Below are 21,364 nucleotides of genomic sequence, written 5' to 3' on the forward strand. Positions count from 1 at the left end.
AGCACAAGTGGGCTAACTTGTGGACTACCTAACTGATCTGGTCCAAATTTGGTGTAGTTGCAGTGAGTGACACAAAGGGACACCTCAAAGGCATAATTTGTGAAGATGGCAGACACAAATGTTTGAAGCACAAGTGGGCTTACTTGTGAACTGCCTAACTGATTTAAACCAAATTTGCTACAGCTGAGGGGACACATAGGGATGCCTTAATGGCAGTTTGTAATGATGTCATCCACCCAAATTCAAGATGGCAGATGTGTGAATGTTTTAGTCTGAAGTGGGCTAGCTTGTGGAGACAGTAATTATCAATTAAGATGATAGGAAAAGGAAAGTTGGCAGATTAGTTCTTACCAGAACAACTTGTTATTTCAAGGAAATCGGTCAATCCTGTGATTTTTAATGTTTTTCCCTCTATTGCAATAAAGCTACCAGAAAGAGTTATCTAGCCATAGAGTACTTCACACCTAGTGAAAGTGGAACTGTTACATCTGAACACTTAAAAAAAAAAGAACACACAGATGTACTATGCTCATAGATGCACTATGCTCTATTATGCACTATGGTTTATGATCCAAAAGATCTGTATGAGAACTGTGGAGCAATGGGGATGTGTTGTAGTTTTAGTTTGTTTTCCTTACGAATGCACTATATGTCCAAATTTGTTTTGTGTTTGAACTGTGGAACAAGGGACACAGGTTTTATTTTATTTCATTTATTTGATTTCTATACCACCCTTCCAAAAATGGCTCAGAGCAGTTTACACAGAGAAATAATGAATAAATAAGATGGATCCCTGTCCCCAAAGGGCTCACAATCTAAAAAGAAACACACCATAGATACCAGCAACAGTCACTGGAGGTACTGTGCTGGGGGTGGATAGGCCAGTTACTCTCCCCATGCCAAATGAAGAGAATCACCATGTTAAAAGGTGCCTCTTCGCAAAGTTAGCAGGGGTTAGCATGTTGTGTTACCTAGTAAATTACCTAGTTGTACCCCAGGAATTCCCTCCTCCCCCAGACTTCCTTTTAAGAAAATGCTTTATCAGCCTCTGCCCTCTTGTTTGTTATAAAGGATTCACAGGTTCAAAAGCAGTTTGTGGATTTGGAAAAAGAAACTAGGAAAAATGGAACACAGGCTCTTGTGCTGTCAAACTGCTTATTAAGCAGAAAATACCAGAAGTATTTAAAAAGCAGCTGACAGCTCCAGAAACAGCAAGTTCTGAAAACAAAATTCTTCCTTGAAAATTAGCTTCGAAGTAGGACTTTAGTCAAATTAATTTTTTAGCTCCAGTCCTAAACCTTGAACTAGGTCTAGGTCTTCATTTATTTATCACACCAAACTTAGGGTTGGCTCACATAATTACTTAGCCCAAGATCCTCTTCATAAGGCTCAGAAGTGGACACACATATATATATAGTAACATGCAATGCTAGAACTCCATGCACAGTGATCTTCTCCACCTGGTTTGGAGGGGGAAATTTCTGCACAAATAGAACTTATGGATATTATGAGGTAATATTAAAAATTTTCCATTTAGCATATACACCTCCATTTCTTACCCATCTGATTGGGTTCTTATTTCAAGCACCTTAAACCTCTGTCTTCCTATGGCTTTTAGTTTGACTGTTTCAATTCCAAACTCATGTTCTTCTCGGTAGGCATAAATTTCAGCTGTTGTTCCAAAGTGTGCTTCCCTTTCAAGTATATTGCTGCAAGGAAAAGGAAGAAAAGAAAAAAAAAACCCATAAGAAAAACTTGTGAACCATATACCATATAAATTGATTTAGAATTCTCCAACAATTCAGTTTTCCCCTAGCCCCAAATTCCATTTTTCATACCATCTGGAAAGCATAAATAATGCTGCAGTATTCTATGTTTAATCTTTACAGAAATATAGACATTCTAGATCTGACATTGTGGAAATATGAAGCATGTTCAAATAATTAAATAAAATGCACTGAAGTGTAGAACATTTTCCCTACAATTTCAAAGGTGATGCTGAAACACACCACTATTTCTTCTTCGCTGGGGAAAAAGAAGGGTCCATGATTTTAGCTGCTTCAATTTAGGCAAGGACTCTGTACAAACTGGGGTTGTTTGGTAATTTTTTATGCATGCATCCCAATTGGTTATGTTAAATCATTTCCTGATACTGAAATAAATACAGGAATGCCTGCTCATGTAAAGCTTGGTGTGTGTGTGTGTGTGTGTTTGTTGCAGTCCCCAAGGAGTCCCATACTGCAATCAACGAATCTTGTAACACAAGACAAAAATGCTACTATCCACAACCTTCTAACTGCTATCAATACAGCATGAATCCTATAGGATTGTAAATCCATTTCAGTATTTTACCTGTATGCAAGAACAGCAAAAGTTCTGTCTTTCTGTATTAAGTTCCGCACCATGCTAACCTCTTGGGGACGAAAGAGTTGCAGAGGCAGCGTTTGTCCAGGAATTAACATTACCATTACATGAGGCAAGACAGGAATCGTTTGACAACTATCATCATCATGGACTGTCCTCCCATGAAACTCTTCCATATCGGATCCTAAATACTTTAAAAAAAGTTAAAGTCACAGTGGGAGAAATCTGGGATTTTGCAATTCATAACAATAAAAATTAAGATAAAAGCATTGGAATAAATGGAAATAGTGCTGTTCTCATGAATAGTACTGTTCAGATGCTTGTGAAAGAGCAAGTGGAATAATTCCCAGTCTTGTAATAGGTAGGTTCTATAGCAGTTCTCCTGCTTCTGTAAGAACTTTCACAAGCAGATCCTCATCTTTAGATTTATTTTCATTTCTTACTCTAGCACAAGATGTAAAACAGCAGTTCGGTGTGGAATATGTTTGGATACAACCCAATAGCCTGAATTATAACCATATAGATTTCTAGTTCTCCAGTCTAGAAAGAGTTAGTTGGCTTCTGCGTGATTTAGTCTTTTAAAAGAGAGCAGGGTCTACCAGGCCTCCTACACAGCTGTGGCTTGATGGATGGGAAGATAGGGTGAGTGCAAAACTGGGTACATAAAGAGAACAAGGGGGTTCCTCATATGGGCATAAACAGTTAAAACAAGATCTGGATGGGGAGGAGCACCAAAAAAATCCAAGAAGGTAAGGACTGCATTTCTCACCTATTTGTATAAGGAAATTCATTTAAAACTAACTTAACCCACGCAGAGCATCTGTGTGCTAGTACTTGATTGCTTCCCTCACACCATGCAACAGCCTCCCTCACCTCAGAAATCTCTTCACACTCACCTGCTCCTCCTGCTCCTCCATCCCATTGCTTCCATCCCCCTCACCCCTCTTGGTCGCGGCTGCAGCATTGCTGGTGCCTATTGGCCAAGCTGCAGCCCCCTATCCCCAGAGACCTCCCCACCCTCACCCCACTCCTGCTCCTCCCCACAGGAGTAGCAGCAGCAGTTGACAGGGCCCTCCCTTGCTGCCACCACCATGGCTGCTGATTCCCCTCAGGCTGCTGACAGGCCCGGGCCCATCCTTTACCTGCCTGCCTCCGCCAATGGCCCCAGTAGCCCTAGAAAGCAGCAGTGGTTGACTGGGCCCTTCCTTACTGACAATAGGCACAGCCATGGCGGCTTGTTCCCCTCAGGCTGCTGACAGGCTTGGGTCTGTCCCTCACCCATTCCCCTTTCTCTCTTCCCCTCCTTCTTTTCCCCCCTCCACTCCCTCTTCCCCTCTATCTTTCTCCCCCACCACCGAGTTAACAGATCTTGTTCATCTTGTTTCCTCTTCTAATTCACACAAATGGCAGCCTACTTCTCCTGAAAGGGTTCCCAGTAAGAGTTGCATTCCAACTGATCTTAACCATCACAGGCTCCTCCTCCCTATCTGCATATGGAATCTCTACTGCCCAATCACCATGGTGCTTCTGCTCTCACAGGCTCCTCCTCCCTATATGCATATGCAATCTCCACTGCCCACTCACCAGAGTGTTTCTGTTCGTGAACTCTCCCGAGAGTTGCCACAGGTATGCCTTAGAGAATTATATTATACTAGCAGACCCGGTGCACAGCATTTGCACTGCTCCCCCCCTTCCGTCCCAGTCAGTTCCCCATTCCCTCCTCCGCTGTTCTCCCTCCTACCAGCCCCCATGCCTGCCACAACAGCCGCTGTTGCTCAGCCAGCCTCCCTCTGGCCATTTTCGGGAGCCCACCCCCGCCTGCCCAGCTGGGATCCTCTCGGTGGTGCGGCGCGGCTCAGCCACCCATTGCCTCCTCTACGCCCCTTTTTGTCTCACTGCCCTCGCTTTTTTTGTCTCGCCGCCCGTTCCCCTTCCAACCTGGCCTCCAATGGGCACCTCACTGCCCGTTACCCTCCTGCCCCAGACAATGTTCCTGCTTGAACCTGCAGCTGAACCTGCACAGAGATTCTGTGCCGTAGTTTACTTACTTTTGAGGGTTTTCCTGACCCTGCACAGAGCATCTGTGCGGTAGTGCACTGAACCTATGGCATCCCCCCTCTCCCCCCACCACTATCTCGCTCGCTTGCTCCCCACACTACTCTCTCACTAGCTCTCCCCCCACCACTCTCATGCTTGTTCTCTCCTCCTCACCACTCTCGCTCACTCTTAGGAACATGCACAAAACCGGTTTGCCGGTTCGGTTCAAATTTGAACCGGGTTCGAACCAGGAGGGGGTGGTTTGGTTTTTGCTCGACTCCCCTCTGGTTCAGTTCGAATTCGAACCATTTCGAACTGGTTTGAACCTCCAAAGGTTGGTGGGGTGGTAGCTGGCACCCATGGGTACCTGCCGCCCAAACCCCAAAGCAATTGGACACTCATATGATTTTTTATGAATTTTTGAAATTTATTTTTATTTTTTTCTCATAGGGTATAATGGAACTCGAACCAGCCCATTATTCCCTATTGTGGAGTGCCCATGGGTGCCAACAACCACCCAAACCCCAAAGCATTTGGATTTTTTATGAATATTTTAAATATTTTTAATTATTTTTCTCATAGGGTATAATGGTACCCAAACCAGCCCATATCCCCTATTGTGGAGCACCTAGGGGCACAAAAGTGGGGTGGGTGGTAGGCAGCCAGGGGTGCCTACCACCCACAAAACCCCAAGGCAATCGGACACTCTTCTGATTATTGGTGAATTTCAAAAGTATTTTTGAATTTCTCATAGGGAATAATGAGGATTGCAGCAAATGTATAGCTTCACATGGGGGGAAAGGAGTATCCTAGAGTGGAGTGTGGTGGGTGGTAGTTCCCAAAGCGGGCAAGGAAGCTATCAGAATTATTTGAAAGGAATTGGAAATGAGAGTGGATTCATGGTTTGTCATTGAAAACCTTATATGCTACCAAAGAATCTACTCTCAGAACACTTCAGAAACAACAAAACCCAGTACTCCATGGGTTAGCAACCCATGGGGTTGGTTGGCACCCTTGCTCTGGGCCACCCCAGCACCCCCCAAGTGCAATTATGGGGCTGTTGAAACCTCCATTCTTCCCTATGGAGAAAAACCTTAAAGCTACTTGTGGGGTGCTGGGGTGGCCCAGAGTGAGTGGTGGTGTAATGCACAGAGTGTTGTAACCCCCCATGGGTTGCTAACCCATGGGGTACTGGGTTTTGTTGTTTCTGAAGTGTTCTGAGTGTAGATTCTTTGGTAGCATATAAGGTTTTCAATGACAAACCATGAATCCACTCTCATTGCTAACCTTAAAGACACATAAACTTCAAAAATCACTTAAAAATCAGCCCTTCGCCCAATTCCTTTCATATAATTCTGATAGCTTCCTTGGCCCCCTTGGGCACTACCACCCACCACACTCCACTCTAGGATACTCCTTTCCCCCCATGTGAAGCTATACATTTGCTGCAATCCTCATTATTCCCTATGAGAAATTCAAAAATACTTTTGAAATTCACCAATAATCAGAAGAGTGTCCGATTGCCTTGGGGTTTTGTGAGTGGTAGGAACTCCTGGGTGTCTACCACCCACCCCACTTTTGTGCTTCTAGGTGGTCCACAATAGGGGATATGGGCTGGTTCAAGTCTCATTATACCCTATGAGAAAAATAATTAAAAATATTTAAAATATTCATAAAAAATCACAGGGGTGTCCAATTGCTTCGGAGTTTGGGTGGTTGTTGGCACCCATGGGCACTCCACAATAGGGAATAATGGGCTGGTTCGAGTCCCATTATATCCTATAAGAAAAAAATAAAAATTTCAAAAATTCATAAAAAATTGTACGAATGTCCGATTGCTTTGGGGTTTGGGTGGTAGGTATCCATGTGTGCTAGCTACCATCCCACCCACTTTTGGAGGTTCGAACCAGTTCGAACCAAACCACCCCCAGTTTGGTTCCAATTTGAACTTGCGACTTGAACCTGATGGCTGGTTCGGTTTGAGCCATCGAACCACCCTGGTTCAAATTCGAACCGGTTTGCACATCCCTACTCTCTCGCTCACTCTCCCCCCACCACTCTCGCTTGTTCTCCCCACCACTCTCGATTGTTCTCTCCCCCCACCACTCTCTCACTCGCTCTCTCTCCCCCCACCACTTGCCCAACTCTGCCTTTCCTCCTCCTTCCCCCCCACTGCCTTTCCTCCTTTCTTCCTCCTTTCCCCCCACTGCCTTTCCTCCTTTCTTCCTCCTTCCATCCTTGCCACTGCTGGCGCCTCTGCCGCCGCCTCCTAACCACCCGCCCTGAGTTCTCCCGCAGCTGCTTTCGCTCTCTCCTCGGCCCAGCAACAGTCTCTCTTGCTGGCTCCCGCAAGCCTCAACCTCCCAAACAAACTACCCCCTCCCTCTACATCATTTCGCCGCCCTCTCTGTCCAGTTTCTCTTTTCCAATCTGCCTTTCCTCCTTTCTTCCTCCATCCTCTACCCCACCATTGATTTCTGTCTTCCTCCCTCGCTGCCGCTCCCTCCCCAGGCAATGGTTCCAGGCATCAAAATGCATCTGAACGTAGTTCTCTTTTGGGTTGGCCGTAAGATAGATAGATTATATATATATATATATATATATATATATATATATATATATATCTATATCTATATCTATATCTATATCTATATCTATATCTATCTATCTATCTATCTATCTATCTTCAGGCCCAGTCCATTCTTCGCCAGCCTGAACAGCGCTTTCCTTTCCCTCCGCTCCGCCACTGGCGGTTTTCCTCGTGGCCGGCCTGGTCGGTGCTTTCCTTTCCCTCTCCACCTGCCAGCGGCAGTTTTCTTCACTGGCCTAGCCAGCGCTTTCCTTCTCTGTCTGCCCACTGGGCTTCCGACGCGTTTCCTCCCTGCCACTTTTTTTGATTGCCCGCTGGCCAGCAGGTTGGCACTTCCTCTTTCTCCCTTCCCACCTGTGGTTATCCAGCAGCTCTCTGAACTCTCATAAGAGCTGCCACGCATGGATTAGCCAAGGGTATGCCTTACAGAATTAAATATATAGAAGATAGATAGATAAGTAACATTGCTACCCATGGAGACTCCAAACATAGGCTGCTTTAACTATGAAAAACAGGGTATCAAAACCCATTGGTATGATGAGACTGGGTGAACTGGCTCCAAATACAGAGATTTTATTTCAGCCCCAGGTCCATTAAATTAAATTAAATTAAATTAAAATTAAAACACCACAGAACAAATATCACACAAGACAATGAAGATGTTGAGGAAAGAATAATTTTGTGGTACACATACCATGTGTGATGTTGGCAGACTAGTATCAAAATTAATTATGTTTGGCTTTTCAGTCTCCTGACTGTCTTGATCTTCAGCTTCCATTTCAACATAATCATCTTCTTCATCACTCTGTGCTAACAAACCCAAACCGGAACATGGTTTTAAAAAACACACAAGTATAAAGCAACTCAAAATAGTCTGATCAGTATAAGGAATAATGACTCCAGTTTTGCCACATGCACAATGACAGGTTATGATTCAAAGCTCTATGCATGAAGGAGCTGTTTTAATTCTGAGGGAACATAAGCAATTGCCTTACACTGATTTGCACCAATAGTCTATATAGCACAGTCCTGTCTACACTAGCTGGCAACAACTCTACAGCTCAGGTGGAAGTCTTGAAGAAACGTTTAAAGTTGTGGAAACGTTTAAAAAGGAGGGCTTACACAGACCCTTTAAAGCGTTGCACAGGGGCACACCCTACCGGTTCATGGAGACAGCTGGGGGGGAGGGCTGGAATTAGGACAATGGTGGCGATCCGAGGAGGATCAGGTATGGATCTGGTCAGGTATGGACTTGCTCTCCTCCACTTTAAAGGGGTTGTGTAAGCCCTCATTTTGCACATCCTTTTCTAGATCTGCTAATTAAAATCCCTACTGTTTCAAACTGAGACACAGCATTAACCTACCTGAACAGAAGAGGACATGTTGGGAGGCTGGGGGGTCTGGGATGTTGTTGTTTTGTAAACCAGCAGAAGTTTCCCTTGTTTGAGCTGGGAAGTCTACAGAGCTGGTCCTCCCTCCCTCTGGCCTTGAGTTGCAGAGTACCATCAACTACTGATCCTGCACTGGCTTCAGCCACTGTCTGATTGCCCTGATGAGCTACAGCTCTCTCTCTCTCTCTCTGTGTGTGTTCCAGCAGCCAGGCTCCAGAAGCCCACGTGGGAGGTGGGGTCTGGGGGCTTCTGGCTTAAACAAGGACAGAGGCAAGCCGCTGATGCAGGCTGCCTACAGGTGGTTGCTGAAGCCGGTCACCAAAGTGGGACGGCCTTCGGGGATGGGACTGAGGGCTGGGGTCAACTTATTATCTTGGACCGTTGGAAGGCAGACTCCTGCTCACTACATTGTTTAGTTCTTAGTTAGGCTTGATGTGTCTAGGGCTGAACAGAGATGGGGAGGTGGGAGATGACCTTGGAGCAGCTATACCAGTGGTTATGGGGAATCAACAAAGGTATGGTGTTGGTAGGCCAGCGGGTTGTTACAGGGGAAGGGAATTCAGAAATTTAATTGCTATTGTCCCTTCCAGTAGGCCTACCACCTCTTTGACCTTGGAGAACAATGCCAACCACCCACAGAACCTCACTTTAATACTCTGTAATGTCAGGTCAGTTCAAAATATATTTGAGGTAATGCATGACTTGATCATGGATGAAGGAGCTGACTTGGTATGTATCACAGAGACATGGTCAGGAGAGACCAGTGGTCTGGTTTGGTCCCAGATTCTCCCAGAGGGTTAGTCCATGGTGGATCAGGTAGAGGAGAGGGGGAGGGGGTGGCGACTGTGGTCTATAAGAATACCATCTCCCTTACCAGGATCCCTGTCAAGGATTTGGCCTATAGTGAATGTGTGTACCTAAGTTTAGGGACGAGAGATAAACTGGGACTTCTGCTGATGTACTGATCACCCTGCTGCCCAGTGGAGTCCCTAATTGAGCTGACAGACCTGACTGCTGAGTGGGCAATGGGGTGGCCCAGATTGTTATTGGCAGGGAACTTCAATGTTCATTTTGGGACCAGATTATCGGGAGCGGCTCAAGAGTTCATAATGGCCATGACGACTGTGGGCCTATCCCAATTGGTTTCTGGACAGACACATGATGCTGGTCACATGCTTGATTTGGTCTTTTGTTCTGATCAGGGTGGTGCTCCGTGGGAGACCTGTCATCTCCCCATTGTCATGGAAGGATCACCATCTGGTTAAAGTAGAAGCTACAGCCTTGACCCACCTTTGCAGGAGTGAAGGACCTATTAGACTGGTCCGCCCAAGGAGGTTATTGGATCCAATAGGATTCCAAGAAGCCTTGGCAGGGTTTAGGGTTGGCTCTGCTAGTGATTCTGTTGATGCTCTGGTGCAAACATGGAATAATGAACTCTCTAGTGCAGTAGACACAATCGCTCCTAAGTGTCCCCTACAACGTGCTTTAAAGACAGCCCCATGGTATTCGGATGAACTACGGGAACTGAAATGGCGAGGTAGATTACTAGAGCGCAAGTGGAGAAACATTCGATGCGAGTCTGATCGGGCACAACATAGAGCACATTTGAAGATCTATGTTCTGGCAGTGTAGGCGGCAAAGAAGCAGTTCTTTTCTGCCTGCATTGCTTCTGCAAATTCAAATCCAGCTGAGTTGTCTAGGGTTGTGAGGAAGCTAGTATGTACCCCCTCCTCCATGAAATTAAACTTGGAACCATTGGTCCCTCGCTGTGACATTTTAAAAGACATTTTTGTGGATAAAGTCTCTCACATTCGAGCCAAGCTGGATTCCACACTTATTGGAGAGTCTACTGTGAAGGTGTCCAGCAACTCCTCTTATGGGATTAGACTGGATCATTTTCAGTTTGTGACTCCTGAGGAAGTGGACACAGTGCTTCGGACTGTGCACTCTACAACCTGTTCTCTTGACCCTTGCCCAACTTGGCTTATCTCATCTGATAATCATATAATCATATAGGGTCTGGTAAATATTATAAGTGCTTCTCTGAGGGAAGGCGGGATGCCTCCTTGTCTTAAGGAGGCAATTATTAGACTAATTATTTGAAGGAATTATTTTGAAGAAGGCTTCACTGGATCCGTTGGAGTTAGCTAATTACAAACCTGTTTCTAACCTTCCACGGTTGGGCAAAGTGATTGAGCGGGTAGTGGTCTCTCAGCTCCAGGCAGTTTTGGAGGATACAGATTATCTAGACCCATTTCAAATGGGCTTCCATGTGGGCTATGGGGTTGAGACTGCCTTGATCAGCCTTTGCACTTTGTCTGGAAACTACAATCAATACAGATTGCAGCAGCCAGTGGGACAACATGAAGAGACCATATAATGCTAGTTTTGAAAGAATTGCACTGGCTGCCTATATGCTTCTGGGTGAAATACAAAGTGCAGCTTATCACCTATAAAGCCCTTAATGGCTTGGGTCCAGGCTATTTAAGAAACCACCTCCTTTTGTCATGAACCCTGCTGCCTGTTACGATCTTCTGGAGACGTCAAGTTACAGCTGCCACCAGCTCGTCTGGACCAAACTTTCTCTGTGGCTGCCCCAGGGCTTTGGAATATGCTCCCTGCTGAAATAAGAGCATCTCCTTTTCTGTTTGTTTTCAGGAAGACCCTCAAGACTCCCCTGTTCGTGCAAGCTTTCAAACAGAATTAATTTTAAGGATTTTAATTTGTTTTATACTATTGTTTTTATTCTGCTTCATGTATTTCAATCTGTGATTTTTTTAATATCTTAAATTTTGTACACTGCCTAGAGATGTATATATCAGGTGTATAAAAATATGATAAATAAAATAAAGCTATAGGACTGCCTAGCAGGTGGTAGTTCATATAAAGCATCAGAACTGAGATGATATTGATTCTGGGATTTCTTCAAAGTGGAAGATTATATTTATATGTATATTTATATCCTACTATGAGGAGTCTAGACCAGTGCACATAGTTATGTTTATCCTCACGTGGTCATTTTTTGTTTTGCATAGACTGATTTTTTAAAAATTTATTTCAGAGAAAAAGACATGGAGAAATTGGTGTACAGGGCTACCTACAAGTATCTGGGATCTCTCAATTCATCTCAAGGTGGCAAAACATGCAAATGTATTGGAAACAAAGAGCTGGAAGAACCCAAATTCAGCATCTTTCAGCCCTTTTGAATTCTAAGTTTCAATACCAACAGTGCATTTTTCAGGTTCTTCTACAAATGGGGAAAAAATCAATACATATTGCTGCTGAACAATTCTAGAATATTTGCTGGCTATTTGGCCATATTAAATTATGCAATGTAAGTGCATAAAGTTGAAATGCTGATAACAATGAGCCACACTGCATTTCCTTAAGAAAACAGCATTAAAAACATTACAGTAACATTTTCATACTATTTTTATTCCTATTTTGATCCAACCATGAAGGCAAAGAGAAGCAGTAGTCTTCCTTGACTGTCTGTCAAATGATTTTGCTTAGACTGTATTTACAAAGTTGTTTTATTTGCATTTTATACATATGAATACTTCCCAATGGAGTCTTCCTACAAAGTTACACAATTGTACGCATCAGTGCTTTAACTTGAAGGTCTCTTCCTTGCAAGTCGCATCTAACCCTGGTATCACATCATTTTTTCAGAGGAGAGAGTGTGTGCATGCACAAAGTTTGCTGTGCAGATGACCCAATTAAACAGGAAAAATCTTATTGTGCTAAATGAGGCGAGTGAGATGGCTGTGGTGAGATGCTCAGCTTTAAGAGTGATTGCAATCTGAGGGTCCAAGCTACAAGAGAGCATTTCTCTCCATTTTTCTTTAGTCTCTCCATGCAACTTTTCCAAGAGTTGATTGTAATTATATGCCCTTGGGGGGGGGGGGGAAGGAAAAGCACAATACTGTACCTGGAAAGAATAATCTTTCCAGCTGATTGGGAGGCAGTTCCATAAGCAAGATGCTATAATGGACATGCTACTGCCTCAGATACCCACCCATCTTATCTTCATCCAGAGATGAGCCGCTGATGATGATCCTAGGAACTGAGCAGGTACATACATGAGCAGGTGGTCCTTCGGATATCTAGGTCTCCAAGTGTTTGAGGTTTTAAATATTTATAAATATTTTCAGCATTTTAAGCTAAAAACTAAGTTCATGCCAGGTTTGATTTGATTTAAAGCATATCGATCTAAATCTTAAATCATTTCACAGGAGGACTCAATTCTAATGATTTAAATCACAACCAGGCCTTGCACTTCTTTGTTGCACTGTTTGCATTTTGCACGCATGCCTGTCTTATCCACAGGTACAGGAACTTCATGGGGTCTCTTTTACGGCCTTCTGCCATGATAGGTGTTTCCCTTCTACAACCTAGGATACACTCGGAAAAGGTTTCCTCAGGACTACATGAATAGGTTCTGTTCACTTTTGGTTTCACTTTCTATTCCCCTCTTCTATCTCTGGCATTTATATCCAGACGACTCCCCCTTGCTCAGATTTACTCTACTGCCCCAAATCCTTTATTCATTCATTGGTCTTTTCTGGGCCAAATCAGACATTATGCTGTATGAGTGTACAGATGTCTGTGCAATTGTACACATTTGTGTGAATGATTGTACCTGTGTTTATTTTAGAAGTGAAAGTAGATACAAGCCATTCCAATGTATGGTACATACAGGAAGTGTACTGCTGTACATGTGTACACTGTATACTTACTGTATGAGTGTTGAATGTAACATGTGAATGGGCCACATGTCTGGACCTTTTGGTGGTGCGGTGGGGGGGGGGCAAGGGCTTGACTGTGCGTGTGTGCGCGCTGCATGTACACCACCAGCAGAATAGAACTGATCAGATCTGTTATTTCTCATCCCCATATATTACTGTTAACATATTCATAGAATATATTTAGAAGTTATGAGTAACATTCACGATGATATCTTTGAACTAGGTTCTTTCTTCATAATTTTTTAAATTAAAATCCAATTTAAAATTTGAAAATACGGTTTAAAAAACAATCAATTTTTATCAATTCTAAGACATGCCTGAAAATGTCCGCTGAAAAAGATAAGCCTTGGTTGTCAGCCAAAAGCTAATGGTAATGAAGTCAGGCACTTCTGCTCTGACAGAGCACCAACATCTTAGCACCAAAACAGAGAAGGCTCTGTCCCTCTCTACCACCCACCATACTTCAGATGGAAGGGGGATCACCTCATTATTATCCAACGGGTTTATAATTAGTTGCAATTCATATTGTTAGCTGCACTCTAATCCCCTAGGTTAGGGCAAATTAAATCCTACATGGATAGAGTATTGATTGTTTGTTTGTTTACATTTTATATCCCGCTCTTCCTCCAAGGAGCCCAGAGTGGTGTACTACATACTTAAGTTTCTCCTCACAACAACCCTGTGAAGTAGGTTTGGCTGAGAGAGAAGTGACTGACCCAGAGTCACCCAGCTAGTATCATGGCTGAATGGGGATTTGAACGCCGGTCTCCCTGGCCCTAGTCCAGCACTCTAACCACTACACCATGCTGGCTCTCAGTGTAGGATACGTAAACAATCCTACTCTATAATTATTTTCAAAACAACATACTTGTTCAGCCAGCAGCTGAGCAGGCAAACTGTTTCACAAAAATAATAATCCACAACACTGCAGCCACAGTACTACTGTAGGCTTTCCTACACTGTAGTACACTAGGACTGTTTCATGAAATATGGTGGGAATTTTTATTGAGGACAGAAATACATCATGAAGTATTTCTCCATCTCCATCTCCATCATGGAAAGTGGATTTTGAAGGTACGGAACATTGCAATTATGGTAAAATTCATATGGTATAGAGAAGGGAGATAGCAAAAGACTGAGTTTGTACACAAAACGTTATTATATATCCAATATTGGAATGCCAATGATCAACCATTTAGCACTAGCACTTACATTTATATACCGCTTTATAGCCGGAGCTCTCTAAGCGGTTTACAATGATTTAGCATATTGCCCCCAACATTCTGGGTACTCATTTTACCGACCTCGGAAGGATGGAAGGCTGAGTCAACCTTGAGCCCCTGGTCAGGATTGAACTTGCAACCTTCTGGTTACAGGGCGGCAGTTTTACCACTGCACCACCATTTGTGCTACTGGATTCAGTTTAAGAATTAGATTTTAGGATAAAAGGAGGATCAGAGAGACTGAGGCTATTAAGAAAGTAATGTAAGAGTTAAGGACTGAAAATCATTAATTTAGAATATTATGTTAATTATGAAGTACCATTTGAATATTGGTCAAATATTAGATGCTACTTGTTTTTTGTCATCTTGTTTTACTGTGCTATGTAAAATACTTCTCACATAACACAGTAAAGCTCCATTTACTACTCCACTTTAAACAACTGTCATCCTGAGTGGACAGGGATGCAGCTAAGTCATCACTTTGTCAGAAGTTCTTTTCCAGGGTTCCCAGCCATAATTTTCCCATCCCAGAGAACACAATATAAAACTACACAATGTGAAATTTATGTTTACCCATAGCAACACATTCAAATTCACATTACTGCTCAACTGCAACTATATCCCTATATATCTCCTCTGCTGGATGCTGAAAATGTCACTCAAATAGTTCAGATACTGTTTCGTGTAGGAAACACAATATGGCTCATCACTGTTATCAGCTTTCACCTATTTCATAAATATTATCAAACTCTGTCAGCTTTTATTGTATTTTCATGCACAATGCCTATTTGGAGGAAGCAATGTGATCTATATTCTGCAGATAAGCTTTCTCCAACTTCTCCATACTTGATCTATAGCATTTAAAATGTTACCATTTACTTATATTACTACCGTAGGCCATGTTTCACTCTTATGGTACCTTTGTTTAGTTTTCTCACTCTCTCTTATGTTTATTAGAAGAGAAAGCAAAAACCTAACTGTGCTGCATGTTGGCTGAGCAAGCCGAAAAGCCTATGACGAACGATGACTCATTTTACTGCAGTGGAACAATGGGGGGGGGGGTAAACACCCCCAAATAACAGCACTACAGTCTTCTTATTCTTTTGAAAGATATACATAGCTGGATAAAGACACAATATGTATTCAGATGAGAAGACTGCAGACTGCATACATATTTGAAATATTTCAAATTAAGGCAAACATCGAAATAATGCATTACATTTATAACCATCTTTTCAGGACTCTTGGTATAGAAGTTAATTGGCCAGCTGGCAAAGTTGAAGATCTACAGGAGAAAAGGCCCTCTTTAAACATGAGAAGTTATTATTCCTTGTTGGACCCCAGTAAAAAACTTGGATATAATCAAGGGCAATTATGAAGGCTCTGACAAACCCAGGATTTCAATGTAAATCTCTAAACACAAGACAGAATCGCATGCTGGAGGAAGGGTCAGAAGATTATCTTGTCAACTGGCCTTCAAGACGGGGATTGTAACTCATAAATGGGTTGTGTAGCACCTAAGGTACGTAGCATCAACAAAACGGCTACCACTTTCTTTTTTATTGCTTATGTGGGGGAAGCGTTGAGAGAGAGGGAGAGAGGGCTCTAGTTTAACTGTTTGTCTAAAGGCTGAGTCCCCTACATGCCCACTCAATATAGGATTAACCTGCTTCACCACTCAAATCATATTCCACTATCAGAAGGGAGAACACAACAGAACACAGCACTGGTGCCTGCAGCTTAATGTATATATGTATAGGTGGTGGTGGTGGGGAGAGAGACAACATTGATTTTTAAAGCTGCAAACAGTATTCCATACCATTAATATCTGGATCCTAGCTGAATGCTGTTAATCAAAGAGAAGACTATAAATTTATGTATTATTATGTATTTAATTTATGTATAATTATGTATTTAATTTATGATTAAATACACACACAGTTCACAGAATAAAAGTCAAGCTCCACACTGCAGAGAAAGTTACGTTCCTATTACCCCCACCTATATCCTATAGGTTTTACAATTTGAATTCATGTTCTCCTTAAAAATAACCGGCAGTATTCAAACTGCACTTTGCTCCTGAAACACCAAACTAATACCAAGGTCCTACTGAACTAGCAGCTAGCATACTGCAGGAAAGCAGTGGATAAACAATGGACAGTCACAACTTTATTTCAGTTTCATTCTTTAGGGATCACTCTCCCACTGCATCCATGCAGACCAGCCTATTGCTCATGACTAAAGAATTAACACACTCTGCTGTTTCCTCTCTTCATCCTCTCTCACTTGCTGTCAGCCTTTATCTTCAGTACTTCAAAACACAGGACCAAGCATTCCCAGTCCACAAGGTTTGCTTGCAACTATCAGATTTGCCTAACTGTTCACTTTATACGTTTCTTTGCCTCAAGTATACTCTGAATGAAAGCTTTTCAGGAAATGAGGCCACTCAACAGAATAATATGTACTACTATTGCTGAGTGGATACAATATGTAATATGGCATTACTTTGTTTCAGCTGGGAATAGTTAGATTTCTAAGCTGAAATCTACTAGCTTAATTTTGCTTTGATCACGATCTATATTTTTACTGAACTGCCTTAACATGTTGACATTTCATTTTTCACTAGCAGAAAATGTTTTACATGTTTATAGTCGGCTTAGGAGGAGGAAACTGCAACTGTCCAGAAACAAAATGAAAACACACTTTACTGCTAATGTGTAATAAGGCATTGGTTTCCCAAAATGGTAGATACATTTTGAGGTATAGTCAGAAGGACCATACCATACTTGTGCCTATATTTATTAACGGCCTCCCAATGCCGTAGGCCCGTTCTTCTCACTGCTTCATCTTCTAAAACCACACCCTAACACAGTTCCCTGCTCACCTTAGCACTCAGGCTCCCAACAGCACCCACAGACTGCTGCTCTAAAGTCCCTATTGTCCTATTCCTGCATTTCCTAATAACAGTCTGTCCCTTTCCCCAAGTAAATGGGTAAGGAAGCAGTAGTAAACAGGTTGCTCTTGCAATGGAAGGAAGGAATAAGCTGTATTGGGACTAGTACTACTTAACTTATAAATCTGAAATAGTCAGGTAGCCAAGCCTGTGAAAGGGACTGAATTGTTAAGGAAAACTCAAGTGGGCTGCAAAGAAGCCCAAAAAGCTCTCTCCAAACTGGGTGGAAGGGCAGCAATGGTAAATAAGTTTAAAACTACGAAGTGATACATACCAAAGCAAAACTTTCCAACCATACTGATGAGGTTCGAACTTGTGACTAATCAAACAAGGTCTTGGGGCATGGCCAATAGCTCAATGAAAATGGTTCAGTGTGTGGTAGTGATGGTTAAAGAGGGGATGATCTGGGGGAAAGTACAGTATAAAACAGCCACTATAATAAGGCTTGTATGGCATGGTCACATATGGGAAGACTGTAAATACAGTTCTGGTTCAAAAATAATATTGTAGAGCAGGAAAAGGTGTCAGAAAAGGGCAACCGACATGAACAACAGATTGAAGCACCTTTCCTGTAACTGAATGCTAAAGCATTTTGCGCTTTTAGTTTAGAAAAAAGGAGAAAGAAAAAGACAATTGTGTGGAGAAAGTAAAGAGACGGACACTTTTCATTACTTATTATATGAAGGTCACCCAATGAAACTGAATTGGCAGTACAACTGGGAGAGACAAAAAAGGACTTCCTTATGTAACACATAATTATTGTATGAAAATTGCTGACAAAAGACATGGTGATGACTACTGGTTTAGGGGACTAGACAAACTACCATAAAATGGTTTATGGTAGACAAGGATAAGCTCCAAGTTCAGAAGCAGTGTACGTCTGAACACCACTTGTTGGGGACAAACAGTAGGATAAGGAGGAGGTCTACTGTCTTCATGCCCTGCTTGTGGGGCAGAAGTAGCTGGCTGGTCACTGCGGGAAATAGAATGCTTGTATAGACTATTAATATAATAGGTTATTAATTCTTATCCTACTATGCCCTCTAATCATCCAGTCCCTTTTGTTGTCTCATTCTATGTGCCAGACCCCTCATAAGAGCTCTCCTGGATCAGACTAAGAGGCCCTAATGTTTTTGTTTTTTAAATTGACCCATCCACCACTTATATACAAAATCATGGAGATAAAACACACTGGAGACACATAATAGGAGGCAGAGATCATGATCACATAGGAGCATTTGGCTGGCCACTGTTGAGACAGCATACAAGGCCAGAGAGATCTTTGGTCTGATCCCAAGAACAATTTTAAGTTTGCTACCTTACAAGTTCCTACCTCTGTGGTTTAACATGTATTTAGCAGCAACAGTATATTGAAGATTGTGTGCTACAAGTCCCCATACCTCTGCTCCTCATTCCAGTTGCATATCCCCAAGCATCTATGCCTCTGGTCCCACTTCAGTTCTTATTCTAGGAACGTATTTTATTTTTACATATACTCCTACTTTTCTTCATCATATTGAGACACCCAATCAAATTTAAAATCATCCACAACAAATGAAAAAGGCTATCTATCAGCGGCTACTAGTCAGAGGGCTGTGGCCATCTCCAGCCTCAAAGGCAGGATCCCTCTGAGTACCAGTTGCAGGGGAGTAACAGCAGGAGAGAGGGCATGCCTTCAACTCTTGCCTGTAGGCTCCCAGTGGGATCTGGTGGGCCACTGTGTGAGACAGGATGCTGGACTAGATGGGCCTTGGGCCTGATCCAGCAGGGCTTTTCATATAGCAATAGCACTTACATTTATATACCGCTCTATAGCCGAAGCTCTCTAAGCAGTTTACAATGATTTAGCATATTGCCCCCAACATTCTGGGTACTCATTTTACCGACCACGGAAGGATGGAAGGCTGAGTCAACCTTGAGCCCCTGGTCAGGATTGAACTTGTAGGGCGGCAGTTTTACCACTGCGCCACCAGGGGCTCTTATGTTCTTATGAAAACAAATCAGTAACAAACAAAATAAAGTATCTAAATCAAACCAAATCAAAATCTTGCTGGAACAAAAAGGTTTCCCTTTTTGTGGACCACTGGAAGAGTGGAAGTCATTATAGAAAAGGTTCTTACACATGTTATTGCTACCTGAACTTCCAAAGGTGAAGAATATGCAATAGGGCCTCATCTGATGATCTCAGAAGTAGGCAGATTCAAATAGGGAGACAGTCCTACAGGAAGCATTTTCCCCACCCCTCTTTGCTCCAGGGCTCCAGTACCATGAATCCTTAAGGCACTGAGAAGCTTAATCTCTCCTCTGCTTCTTGCCAATGTTTCCATGTCCCAGACTGCTCTCTGCCCCAACATCACAAATGCCCTTTTTCTGTCCAGTTCCTTGTCACTGAAATCCACATGCCCCTCTTGCTCCTGCTCTCCTCTTATCCAGTAGAAGAACATCTTTTCTTGTCCAGCCCTCAAGGTTCAGCTCCCTATCCCACTTTTACCTTCAAGCTCTATATTGTAAACACATTTCTAGTGCCATCAATCCCAGTTTCTCCAACCCACTTCCTAGCTGCCAGGCTTCAGGCTTTCCCTTTCAGTTCAACTGCTTCAGGCCATGCACCACAGATTGCACTCCAAATGCAGGACTCTTCCCTTGGCTTCATGGGGCAGGGCTCTATGCCTTTAGCAGCACGGCACACAGACAAACATTGAACTGAAGAAGTTTCCACAGTCACTGCATCTCTTTTCTAAGATAAGCAGACACTAGTTTTTCTGCCTGACTGCAGTGTGATTTCAGGGATACAAGAGCTATGCCATAAAAGGTGCCAACATCAGTCAAATGATCTCTACTCTAGTGCCACTCTCCCTATCCTCTCCACTCTGCAATATGCACTGTTCCTGACACACCCACCTTCCACAGTCACTTCCCCCATACCCTAAGAACTCCAGTGTCACGAATCCCCCATGTCTCAGCCCTGTGCCTCCCCCCCACCCCCCCCTTACATCATACCCCGGCGGCCCCTACTATCTCCTTCTCCCTCTTCCTGCATCCATGTCCTGCCCGTTGCTCTTTTCCCTCCGAGGATGAGACATCTCTGTCTCTGTCCACCTGCTATGGAGATGCCCCAGACGATTCCCCCCACAATCTCAAGCCATTGAAATCTCCAGGATTGCTTCCAAGAGTCACCTGGACACTGATGGCGATCCATCTTGGAGCCCTCCTGGGGTGAAGGCTGGCCGCCCCACTCGCCTACCAGTCTCTCGGTGCCCTCGTTCCTCAACATCAGGGGCCCACGTCTCAGACACACAGAGCACCCCGACCCCACTCCCTTGCTTCCCCAGTGCTCCTGCCCCGGCCACGATCTCCCTGCCCTCCTCTTCCCACCGCCTATGCCATAAACCCCTCCACCCCACTTCCTAACCTGCGTCCCAACGGCATACCGCCCTGGGCCTCTCCCCTTTCGAGACCCCAAACACATTTTTTGGGAGTAACGGTGCCCCACATGGGAGCCCGGGGAGACTCTCCGCCCCCCTGCCCTGCTCTGCCCCCCATCCGCCCCGCCGTCCCTCCTTTCGTCTTGCCGGTGGTGCTGCTGAGGAGACGGACTCCTCCTCTCTCTCCCGCTGAGAGGCGCGGCCCTTACCGGGTATGAGTTGCAAGCGGTTCCCCATGTTGTTTTCCTGTTCCCCGCCGCCCTCATCTGCGGCCATTGCTGTTTGTTTACCCGAAGAGGAGCCTGGGAAGGCGCCGCCAGCGGGGGGCGGGGAGAGGAGGGAGCACTTTGAAGACTCTCTCCACACTGGCCTCTAGCGGCCGCGCCGGAGACAGCGCGGCAGCCGCCCTATAAACTGCTCCTTCCTTACCAACCGGGAAAGGTCTCACCGTGGCTGCTTCACTACATTGTTTGGTGGCTTAGGACTGGCACTGGCTTCTTGCGGGGGGGCGGAAGCCGAAATGTTACGACCAGTCCGTTAATTTTCTCCTTTCCTCTTTTTTTTAATCCTGAAATGGGTCTGCAGTAACTTTTTTTTAATCACTGATTGTTATCCTTTTGAAGTATGGACAGT

General features: G+C 43.8%; 1 protein-coding gene across 5 annotated transcripts in view; it reads right to left on the bottom strand.

Annotated features, from left to right (window-relative positions):
- The window catches only part of CRBN (cereblon), a 68,739-nt gene extending 47,698 nt beyond the window's left edge, over positions 1 to 21,041 (bottom strand). For 2 of the 5 annotated variants that reach the window (XM_053296518.1, XM_053296517.1), the window contains exons 1-4: positions 20,941 to 21,038; positions 7,686 to 7,801; positions 2,353 to 2,555; positions 1,560 to 1,709 (exon numbers count right to left, since the gene is read on the bottom strand). In XM_053296518.1, the coding sequence (XP_053152493.1) occupies positions 1,560 to 1,709; positions 2,353 to 2,555; positions 7,686 to 7,801; positions 20,941 to 21,007 (536 nt within the window). In that variant the 5' untranslated portion in view covers positions 21,008 to 21,038. Of the gene's footprint in view, positions 1 to 1,559; positions 1,710 to 2,352; positions 2,556 to 7,685; positions 7,802 to 20,940 lie in introns of all 5 variants that reach the window. The other 3 variants (XM_053296514.1, XM_053296515.1, XM_053296519.1) reach the window with 3 other exon arrangements.
- Between the last annotated feature and the right edge of the window lie 323 nt (positions 21,042 to 21,364).

The sequence above is a fragment of the Hemicordylus capensis genome, chromosome 2 (assembly GCF_027244095.1).
Source record: "Hemicordylus capensis ecotype Gifberg chromosome 2, rHemCap1.1.pri, whole genome shotgun sequence".
NCBI classification, from domain to species: Eukaryota; Metazoa; Chordata; class Lepidosauria; order Squamata; family Cordylidae; genus Hemicordylus; species Hemicordylus capensis.